Raw genomic sequence first — 12,461 nt, 5'->3', positions numbered from 1 at the left:
TGATCTATCTGACCGTGAGCGTTACGACTGGGAATGTATAGACCATTCACGTTGGCCTCCGCAGGTGGCTGCGGAGGTCTTAAATCATAGTGAAGTCATGGAGGTCGAAAAGACCTGTCAAAAAGAGGATTTTATTTACTTTCTTTCGGGCGCGTCACTGCGAGATCTCCTGATGGCGATGGGACAATTGCTTGGAGGCCCGGATGAGGAAGATTAGATCTTTAAAAGGAACTTTTATTGAACTTTATTGAACTGCCATTGAATTTTTGACTTTTATTGGATTTGTATTGAACAATGTTTTCGAGGGGTTATCGATCGGCGGGCGTCGTTATTGTTGTTGCAAGTTGTTATTGTTGTTGCTGTTGTCACCATCATCTTCGTCATCACTGTTACTGCTACTAGAACATTAATAACTTGTGTAAAATGAACTTCTACATAGAACCTTCCAAAATATATAGAAATGACACACACACTCAACAAAACTTCCTTTCTAAAAAACACTTACAGGTTTCTAGATACGGCTAATAGCTCCGATGCCACAGACAACGTATGTAGTGGAATATATGCTCATAAAAACTATGGGAATAAGGGTACATCCGAGTAAGGTTGTGCACACGGACCCACACACACATATATATATATATATGCATTGGAGTGTCTATAACTACCCATTTATAATATTTGTAGGCTCTTTGTGGGCCTTGTATTTTTAAGGTTTTTTTACATATATCTTTTTTATATTTTTTTATTTTTACATGTCCTACATGCTATACCTTCATTTTTCATTTATGTATTCTTTATTATTATTTTTATTATTTTTTTCCTGCTGTACCCTTATTTTTATTTTTATTTTTATTTTGATCTTAATTCTATTTTTTATTTTTATTTTTATCTTATTTTTGCTGTTGTTTTTCTGGTCTCTACCACACCTCTATTTTTACCTCATCCTCTACATTTGTATGAAACCCTTTGTGAATCTCTGAAGAGGCCTAGCGGCTCGGGCATGTAACCCCATTTCAACATGTCATCCGATAATCACTCCGGTAAGAAATATTCGGATAGAATGGGGCATGCTAAAACTAGGCCGAAACAGCTGTAAGATTAAACTTCTGTTCATCCTCTAATTCCTTATGTACTTTGTACTTCTATATGTAAACCAGGTTGGCAAAATAACATAGTCTGCCATGGACACCTGTGCTTTGGTTCTTTTTTTTCTTTCTTCTTTTTTTGTCACTTTTGCTATGAATTAAATTAATGAATTCAACGGGATACATTGTCTGCAAGTGGTTGGGTTCAGCATATTATCCTCCATTTTCTAATTGTTATATATATATGTATGTATGTATGTATGTATGTATGTATGTATGTATGTATGTATGTATGTATGTATGTGTGTGTATATGTTTGTGTGTCTGTATTTGTTCTCCAACATCGCTTGACAACCGATGCTGGTGTGTTTACGTCCCTGTAACTTAGCGGTTTGGCAAAAGTGCCGATAGAATAAGTTCTGGGTCGATTTGCTCGACTAAAGGCGGTGCTCCAGTATGGCCACAGTCAAAGGATTGAAACAAGTAAAAGATTAAAAAGAGTAAAGGGATAAATAATTGGTTTTACTTTTATTTGTTATTCTTTTTGCTGATGTTGTGTCACCAATTGTTGGCTATTTTTTTATATGCATTTGTGGAATATTTCTGGCAATACAATCAATACTGATTTGCTTGTTCATCTCTGCTCTCTCGCTTCTGACTGTCATAAACTTACCCAGAATGGGTTCAACCACACTAAAAGATCTTTCGTACTTAATGTTAGTGCTCCGTTTATTTATGATTCTGCTCACAATTACTTGACTTATTTCTATCGTTGCTTGCCATCTTGTCTTGTATCCCTTCAATAAACTTCCATTCCGTTCCACTCTCTCTCCCTCTTTGAAATTTTATTTTCATTCAACGAACCATCCTACAAATAAAACGTCCATAGCTGCAGTGAAGACATTGTCTGAGAGTACTGGTCTCTTTGAATTACTAACAGGGAATACTGGTCTCTTCAATCGTTAACCAATAACAGGGTTTTGAGCGAGATAACCGTTCATTAATGTTGTTGGCACGATAAGCATCACATTCCCCACTTTTGTTTGGTGCTATGAGTAGCACTCACACACAATCTAATATAACAATTTCTGGCTCATGAGTATCTTTCGTAGAGGTTACTTTGTTGCAAGCTTCCGGACGAGGTTTCCTACAGGAGACATTTTGGAATATGATGACACGACGTGTTACTGTGCTACCGTATGCATGAGTACTCGGTGTGTATAGGCGAAAAAGATACTAATTTTTTTCTGAGGTCGTGACCGATACCCCTGTGCACACAGATTTCAAAGCGTCTAGTCGAGATTACTGACACCCAACTGATACTATTGTAATATTAATAATTATTAACACAAATAACACAGTCATTATAATAACTGTTTATTTATTTATTTTATCGTTTTTACTTTCAGACATAAAAAATGTCATCAAGAAGTTTCGGTCTACTATCGGAAAGTATAGAGATGACACGTTGCAACTTAAAGCAACACTTAGTCAATCAATAGTAAGGAATATCTTTGAATTTTCAATATTTTAAAGACATTTAAAGTTTTTTTGTTTTTTTTAATGACAATATCATAAAGACCTTTGAAGGGGTTTTCTACAACCATTTATCTAGGGGGAAACACTTTCGTTTATTTGTGTAAAACATATTGAATTTATGAGAACCCAGTTAGTATGTGGAAAGGTTAAACAGCCTTATGATGCTTTACGAAGAGCTGGAGATAGTTGGTGGAAATGTATAAGCTAGAAGGGAATTTCAAGGGTAAGTTTAACGAATAAGAATTCTGATTTTGCGAGATCGATTTCAACTGAAAGGCAGGTGAAAATTCAATGTCAATTGCATTCATATAAGTTCTGCATTAATACTGAGCTACCGTAGTGCTTTCACATTGAACACGTCTGGTTTTAATAGCTGTTTTCTGTTTACAAGCTTTAAGTTATAAACGCAAATTCACTTGTGAACTCCAGCAGGCAATTTTCAATAAATATTTCAATAAACAAATTAATTGTAGAAAAATACATAAAAGAGTAACAGGTCAAATATACCACACGACCTTGGATTTTATGTTTTATTTGAGGTTGAATGATTTCAATAGATTCGAAATGTTATAAAGCATTATAACACTAAAGCGCTTCTATGTTCGGCAATGTCTTTTCCATTCGTCCTCTATCCATTCCATCATCCAACTATCTTTCCATCTTCTCAGCCAACTATTCCATAAGGTCCTATCAGAAGTAACTGTCATTTGACTTTCCTGATGGATTTCTAAGCGTGATACTATCCAAGCATTTTTTCTTGGTCTAACCTCTTGTCGGCTTAGAAGAAACTGTGATTCTTTCCTGTGACATTCTAATCATATGCCCGTAGTATCGGAACTGTGACTTCTCAATGTGGAGAAATAGCGGGCGATACTCACTGTTCTCTGAGTTTTCTAAAACTCCTTTGACTATTATGTATCTTCAAAAGACATAACTGCTATTGAATGGATCATTTTAACATGCAAAAGTGAAACTGCAACCTATTCGTCTACTACATAAAAGCATATGTCGTACTTTTATAACTAAGCTGCCATTACATAGATAACAACATATTCATCTACCCATATTTGTATTGATTAAAGTCTATCTTCAAATAAAATGGGTCTACCTAAGAAATTAAAAAAATTGTTGGACTATGGCTTTGTCATTTGTATAGACACAACATAAAAAACACTTCAGCGTTATATGATAACCATGAATTTAATTTAGTCCATACTATATTTCATAGCTTTATTTCTGATGCTACCTGAGTTTATTTTATTTTGTAGAATTCAACATTGGATCCTGGAGAACATGGATTAGAAATAAGTTACGAAGTCATCGACAAATACTGGTTGGTTTATTTTGTAGAAATATAAATTTTTTTCTTATATTGATTGATGTATAACTTTGAGCATCAGAAACCAAAGTTAAGAAAACACTTTAAACACAAGTACATGCATTCTTCTGAGAGGTTACGAGATTTCACGCTTACAGAAATTCTTAAGTATGTCCATTAATTTAGTGATACGGCCTATAATATAGCTCTTACGGAAACTTGGATTGCGTAGTTTAAATTGCTAACTATTTGAAAAACAATCCTTGCGTTACCCACATACATATATATATATATATAATCCACATAATGTGAGTGTATGTCTGTCTGTCTGTCTGTCTGTCTGTCTGTCTGTCTGTCTGTCTGTCTGTCTGTCTGTCTGTCTGGCTGGCTGGCTGGCTGGCTGGCCGGCTGGCTGGCTAGCTAGCTAGCTATATGTACATATACATACATATATATATATATATATATATATATATATATATATATATATATATATATATATATATTAATGATAAATAAATAAAATATATAAATATAAATAAAATAAATATATATATATGTGTATATATATATATATATATATATATATACATATACATATATAAGGTTGATCACACAACATAATCACACGACTCCCCACAGGCAACCTATTCAACCTGGCAAATAACATCCATCTTTTACCATCTTTTGAATAGGCTTATTTCCTTTCGATCATATCACCACATATATATATCCCCAAATCTATTTCCTCTACACTCTAATTCACAATAACACCACCACCGCATACAGACTACGTCGTTTCTTTCAATCCCATTCCACCGTCTGCAAATAGGTTTGGCTGCATTCTTGAATATGATACTACTAACTACCTTTCCCACCCATCTCTCCCTTTATTTCTGTCTTTGGTTTACCACTCATACCCCCACCACCTATATACTACATACGCGCATTCCTTCCTACTCACTAAACCTTTTAACCTCATCCCCCCATTCCTCCTTCCCTCTCTATGCTCATCCCCTCTATCCTGTAAGATCAACTGACCATAAAAATATACCGCTACCATTCTCCACCTCAATCTTTCCTCTATCCCCTTTCCCATTCTGTCTTCATGACTTGACCTAATTACCCTACGCTCACTTCTCACTTGACTTGGACATTCTTCAAGTAAACAAGCAAAAACCATCGGACGCAATATGGCATATATTCACCTCTGCTGTCCCAGCCTTTGCTTCAACATCTATTTCCGTATTATCCCCACAAGGATTACTTTACACGGATATTTACTACTGGAATGAAACTACACTTCAAGTACTGTTCTCTCTTTCTTTTTCAGCCCATCACACTCTATATCACTTCATACTAAAACTATCCGCCTATGGATATAATAATCGATACCTTTATTTTTTCTGTCTCCGATGAAGGGAAGTACTGGATCTTCCCAGAAACAGCTGTAAGACTCTATACATAAAATATTTCTCCAACCTTACCATTGCTCTCTTTATCTTTTTATTTTTATATATTTACATATATATATATATATATATATATATATATATATATATATATTAAAGATAAATAAAAATGAAAATGCCACTTTAAAACAAAAAATTGGGGTGTTTTAATTAATTTACATTACATGTTTCGTTTTCTTTTGAAAAACCTCATCAAAAATGAGTATAAAATATGTGAGAAGAGAAGAGGGCTATTAATAAAATAAAATTGAAATTAAAATTAAGAATGGTATTCATAGTTTACTGTTATTTCTTGCATGCGTACCTGGTCCTTTCGTTCCGTTGTGTAGGCATAGTAATTCCTCTCAGCCAGCACATCGACGTATGTGCTTACAACAAATTTCCCAAATTCACAACGTTTTCTCTATACAAATTCAAAGACAATGCTAGCCAAAATGAACGCATTAGCAAGGAAATATTTTTTATAAGAAAATACCGACCAAGTCTAAATTCTCTAAACTAGCAACACTGAGACTTTCATATTTATTTTTATATATTTATATGTGGATTTGCAAGTTATTCATAAGAAATAAACAAAGGGGATCGAAGAACCCGATTTTTATTAAAATCATAGGGGGAACAACTTCACCCCTACTACTACTACTACTACTACTACTACTGCTACTATTGCTATTATCATAACTGCTGCTGGTTATTCGACGGCTACAACCACTCCTAGAAGTCTTGACCACTATTTAATTTACAAAAACAGATAGTAATCTATCACAGCGAGTTGGAATTACCATGCCTACACAACGGAATGAAAGGACCACGTGCCCATGCAAGAAATAACAGTAAACTATGAATGCCATTCTTAATTTTAATTTCAATTTTATTTTATTAATAGCCCTCTTCTCTTCTCACATATTTTATACTCATTTTTGATAAGGTTTTTTTTAAAAAAACGAAACATGTAATGTAAATTAATTAAAACACCAAAACTTTTTTTTTTTAAAGTGACATTTTCATTTTTATTTATCTTTAATATCTACTTACTCGTGTGGTACATTTACAAATCTTTTCAAATATATATATTTATAGGCGCAGGAGTGGCTGTGTGGTAAGTAGCTTGCTTACCAACCACATGGTTCCGGGTTCAGTCCCACTGCATGGCATCTTGGGCAAATGTCTTCTACTATAGCCTCGGGCCAACCAAAGCCTTGTGAGTGGATTTGGTAGACGGAAACTGAAAGAAGCCCGTCGTATATATGTATATATATATGTGTGTGTGTGTGTGTGTTTGTGTGTCTGTGTTTGTCCCCCTAGCATTGCTTGACAAACGATGCTGGTGTGTTTATGTCCCCGTGATCTAGCGGTTCGGGAAAAGAGACCGATAGAATAAGTACTAGGCTTACAAAGAATAAGTCCCGGGGTCGATTTGCTCGACTAAAGGTGGTGCTCCAGCATGGCTGTAGTCAAATGACTGAAACAAGTAAAAGAGTAAAGAGTATATATATATATATATATATTGTATTATTTATGAGATGACCCAATATATATATATATATATATATATATTGGGTCATCTCATAAATAATACATTTTTTTAATTCTTGTTTTTTGAAAGTTAAGATAATGTACTTTTTTAAACTAAAATATACTCCCCTTCATTTTCTATTATGCTCTTCCATCTATCTGGTAGGCTTGCAAGGCCCCTCTTCCAAAATTCTCTTGTCCGTGACGAAAAATACTCCTCCAGTACTGTTCTGACCTCGTCTACAGAATTCATATTTTTCCTGTCCAAATGATTTTGAAAACTGCGGAAAAAATGAGGCAATGCTCATCGAATATGGTGGATGGGGCATCGTTTTCAATTCAAACTGCTCCAGCCTTTGGAATGTCATCCTTGCTATATGTGGCCAAGCACTATCCTGATGGAAGAACACCTTTCGTCTTGAAACCAAAGATGGTTGGTTTTCTTCTAGCGCTGACTTAAGCCGCTCTAGCTACTCGCAGTAGATCGTCTTTTTTATCGTTTGGTTTGGATTTAAAAATTCAAAGTAGACTAAACCTTTCATATCCTACCAAACAGATAACAACACCTTACGAGGGTGAAGACCTTCTTTAGCCTGGGGTTCCGGTGTTTCTCCTTCCCCTATTCACTGTCTTCTGTGCTTGGGATTTTTTATATAGGACCAATTTCTCGTCACCAGTCAGTATTCAATCCAAAAAGGTTCATTCGTGAGACGTGACAGCAAAGAAGAGCACACATTCAGTTACTGTGCGCGATTAGATTCAGAAAGTTTGTGAGGAACCCATTGACTCAATTTGCTGCCTTTTCCACTGGCACGCAGGTGTCGAATGATTGCATGACTAAATCCAAGCTTCTCTGCCAGTTCCTCAACAGTTACGATGAAATTTTCTTCCGCCAGGGTTTTCAGGACTCCTTCGTCGAGCTTTACAGATCTTCTAGGACGAGGCTCGATTTCTAAGCTGTAGTTTTCGGCTCGGAATTTCTGGAACCACCATTGACACTGGCTTACGCTTATTGTCCAATCCCCATATACTACATTAATATTCCTCACACCGTTACGTTGTCGCCTTTACTGAACTTATAAAGCAAAATATACAGAATGTACTCTTTTGTCACTTCTATTATAGATTTGAAAAAATAACTGTTAAAATCGAACTGCACTCTTCAAAAATTGCGCTAAGGATAAGTACAAGGTAAAATTACCACCTGCTTTTATAGATGCAGGTAGTTTATCCTGTCGTCCTCTGACATTTAGCTCATGCAATTGAAAGAACAGCATCATTTATGAGATGACCCAATATATACACGAGTGATAAAAAGATAAAGAAAATTCTTTAGCACATCTGTAATAATTAGTTTCAGTTGTTTTTGCACCAACTCTGTTTGTAACCCCAGTTTACGCAAACACTTATGTAATGTTTTCAGTTTTAGACATTAGAGAGGCACTTCATCAGACTTTATCAAAGATGTGCTGTCACATTGTGTCTTTCAGACCCTGTTTTTTGGCTCATATTGGGAGGATACAAAAGCAATTAGTAGAAGTGTGGATATGGGATGAGTAAGTGGGGTAGAGATTATGTAGAGGGGGTGGGGGAATCAAGAGGAAGGATACGCAGAAGGAAGAGGAGAAGATGAAAAAAGGGAACTAAACAACATAGATAAATTATGTAGGGCCATATATAGCAGATTGGTTTTCCTTGGCCTATGCTCGTGGTCGGTCAGTACAATCAGTTCCACTGTAACCGAATTTCGTCTGATGGGTGAACATTTATTTGACCGCCCGGCGATATTCACCAGCGACAACTGAAAGTAAAAAAAATGTTATTGTAGATAACTTCGCAATTGTCTAGGAATCAAATAATAAGGATATTTATGATGTTTGTGGTTGGGGAGTTCTGTGGTCAGTGGTGAGGTAGCATAAATCGCCTCACAGCTAGCAGACCTTCGTGACCCTAGAGTGGGTAGGCAAGGGAAAAGAAGTGCCAAGAAACAAAGGAAGAGGAAGAAAAGGTGAACGTAGCATAAGAACATGAGTTTATAATGAGCTCAGTTCCTATACTGTGCAAAGAGATGATGTGTCATAAATAACAAACAAGTTTGGATAATTTCTTCACTCATCCAGCTGATACTGGTGATAATGAAGATAGTAAATATTGTCCTTTATCCTTCTTGCAACGCTCATTCCACTACCACCTCTCAAACAGTAGTCAATATCTTTTGTGGTAAGAACGCGCGATATTACGATTCAAATTAATTCCCTAACGTATTCCTATTGTTTATGCATTTATATTACACTATGTTTAGAAATTATTTTCTTCTATATCATCTGATCACGTTGCTTATGTTTTTGTGCTTCTTTTTTTTCCGAAAAAGTCTGTAGGAACGTAATCTCAATTGATAACATGAAAATCAATACGAAAATTAATGTCGCATCGCGAGACTTCACGTTACGGCCAGATTTTCCGGAACAAATTATTTCTGTAAAGCAAGGGGATCTTGTAATTAACAATTATACAATAAGGGGCCCCACTCTTCGTCACTCTGCCTTCTAGAAATAGAAACTAAATTTCACTCGGATCTCACTAAAACATTTTTAGAAAAAAAAAAGATGATAGCTAAAACTTCATTGCAAAATGTAGCATTGGTGACACGGTGCTCGACAGAAAAAAGGCTGGCCATGGCTGGAATGCTTTTGGTTGATGTAGATTAATTAACTAATTTTCAGCAAATATCCATCAATGAACGAAGGCGGACACTGCTTCATGGTCACTCAATCTGTTAGAAATTGCAGCTAAGTCTCACGCAAATCATCAAAGAATCATTTTGGATAAATTGGGTCCGAAAAATAAAAGACGAGGTGGTAATTGTTAACTGAAAACATCGATAGCAACAACAATGAATATAGATTTTTCTTCTTCCGTGTAAGAATCAACAGAATGGCTGATAAATCATGTAATGTCAAAAACTATCAAGTGCTTTAGGCTGAATGACGACAATCGTCCATGTGCAGCCCTTTCGGTTATGGTTGAACACGAAATTCTTCACCTGGAAAGCTCTTTCCTTAGGTGTTGATATGACAAAGTTTATATCATGGACTAGCAGTTACTCTTCATGCAAGTTCCTCCTGTTAACCTCACTGAGGTTTTCTAAGGAAAAGGCAAGGTTGGCACTAATGACGTCAAAAACAAGGATGGTAATACAAACGATTAGATTGAATAAGGGTTATTTCTCTTTAGAATCAATAACAATAAATGTATACAGTTAGATAAATGACATTCATTTTATGTGATTTTTTATTTACAGGATGGCAGTTATTATCCCTTTTGGGTGCCTTACTGTTCTCATACCTTTCTTTCAATTTCTTGGAATAATACTTGGTACATGTGGAAATGGAGACCAAGTGAAACCCACTGAAAGGAATTCATTATCTAACTGTGGTGGAACTTGTTTGATGTTGTGAGTTCGATTTTAAATTCATCTCCTCCTCCTCCTTCTCCTCCTCCTCCTCGTCCTCGTCCTCCTCGTCGTCCTCCTCCTCTTTCCTCCTCCTCCTCCTCCTCCTCCTCTTCCTTCTTCTCCTCCTCCTCCTGCTCCTTCTCCTCCTCCTCCTGCCCCTCCTGCCCCTCCTGCCCCTCCTGCCCCTCCTGCTCCTCCTGCTCCTCCGCCTCCTCCTCCTCCTCCTCCTCCTCATCATCATCATTCTCATCATCATTCTCATCATCATTCTCATCATCATCATCATCATCATTCTCATCATCATCATTCTCATCATCATCATTCTCATCATCATCATCATCATCATTCTCATCATCAACATCATCATACATTCAACACCATCATCAAAAAGAAACCATAAACCGCAGATTTATAAAATAAAATCAACTGATGAGAATCAAGAAAAGTCCATGGAATTTTTTTTATCTACTGAAACGAATTTGTTCACCATGATGGTGGCAATAATATTCACATTCTATTATTATTATTATTATTGTAATTTTATGTTTGACTTTTGCTTTGCATTTGTACAAATTGGCTCCAAGTCTTATCCAGAGACCACAAGAGACAACAAGTTAGAAGTTCATGTTGGTGTTATGCCTAGGGTGCCATATATTTGGTTTTGTATATAGAGTTGTCCTAGAGAATGTTTAAGAAATCTTAAGAAAATTATGTATTTCAAAATGTGAGATTACATAGACAGTATATTACGAAGGATATGGGCAGTTCTCATGAGCACTATCTTATGAATTTCTGCCATTTTGGGGTTTCCTGGTAGCTGAGCTAGGTAGTAATCAGTCCCTTTTGCTATCATTCCTAGGGCACCTATGACAACAGGTATTGTTTTAGTCTTGAGGTTCCACACTTTGCTAATTTCTATTTCAAGATCTTTATACTTGCTCAGTTTTTGGTAGGTCTTGATAGATACGTTTATATCGATTCGAACAGTCATATCAATGAGGAGGCATGATTTTTGTCTGAGGTCTTTCAGTATAATGTCTGGCCTATTCGCTCCTGTTTTTGTGTCAGTTTGAATGGTGAAGTTCCAGATGAGTGAGATGTGATCATTTTCAAGTGCTGGAGGTGGTTTGTGTTACCACCAGTTTTTTTTTTATCATGGTGCAGGTCCAGGATTTTGCAAATTACCCAGTAAATATATTGTGCAGCTCTATCATGCTTGCTGAGATACTCTGTAGGCGCAAGAAGACTGCACATGGAGACAACATGATCAATGGTTTCATTTTGTTGTTGCCATACACGACATGTTGGGAAGCTGTCGTTCTTTAATATGCTGGCCTGGTAGTTCCTTGTAGGTAAGCATTGATAAACTGCTACGATAAACCCTTCTGTTTCTGACTTTAAGCCAGAAGCCATTAGCCAATAGGTAAGGGCTTTGTCAACATCGGCATTATTAGCTCTCTTTGGGTGTTTGCCATTGAGAGGTTTTGCTTGCCATTTATCAGTCAGAACATCTAAGGCAGCAGTTTTAGCACGGGTTTTCATACGCTTAGCTTTTACTCTGCTTGTTTCTAGTACGTCAAATTCTGGAATTTGTATTTGGAATTCACTTATACATTCCTTTGCCTGTTTAGTTACTGAGCATGATGCTTTCTTGTTTTCATGTTTCGAGACAAGTTTTAACATCCAGTCCTCAGATTTTTTCAGGTCAATTTTTCCTCAGTTTTTCAGGTCTAGGCCAGTTGTGGCAATCTTCATTGTTAATGCCAGTTGTAAAAGTCCACGGCCTCCCTCTTTTCTTGGTAGATAAAGTCGTTCTATATCTGCCTTAAGGTGGTGCATTCTATGCATTGTCAACAATTTTTGTATTTTTCTGTCAAGATTACATATTTCAGTAATTGACCAGTTAATGATATTGAAACTGTAAGTCACAACTGGTATGACTAAAGTATTGATCCCTTCGATCCTGTTTCTTGCTTTCAACTCTGTCTTAAGTCTTGTCTCATCCTACGATAACATTCTCTTCTGATACTTCCCCTCATCACTGAATGATTAATTCCGTCCCCTTCAAATACCCC

The 12,461-nt window shown here is 36.2% G+C and overlaps 1 protein-coding gene across 5 annotated transcripts in view; it reads left to right on the top strand.

Moving 5' to 3' along the window:
• The window catches only part of LOC106869119 (prominin-1-A-like), a 108,079-nt gene that overhangs the window by 76,631 nt on the left and 18,987 nt on the right, over positions 1–12,461 (top strand). For all 5 annotated transcript variants that reach the window (XM_089362546.1, XM_089362550.1, XM_089362548.1 and 2 more), the window contains 3 exons: positions 2,498–2,589; positions 3,896–3,960; positions 10,234–10,386. In XM_089362546.1, the coding sequence (XP_089218672.1) occupies positions 2,498–2,589; positions 3,896–3,960; positions 10,234–10,386 (310 nt within the window). The remainder of the gene's footprint in view (positions 1–2,497; positions 2,590–3,895; positions 3,961–10,233; positions 10,387–12,461) is intronic.

This window comes from Octopus bimaculoides, chromosome 14 (assembly GCF_046866305.1).
Source record: "Octopus bimaculoides isolate indiv1 chromosome 14, ASM4686630v1, whole genome shotgun sequence".
Taxonomy (NCBI): Eukaryota; Metazoa; Mollusca; class Cephalopoda; order Octopoda; family Octopodidae; genus Octopus; species Octopus bimaculoides.
The sequence above is the reverse complement of the archived record's forward strand: the minus strand, read 5'-3'. Positions and strand labels throughout refer to the sequence as shown.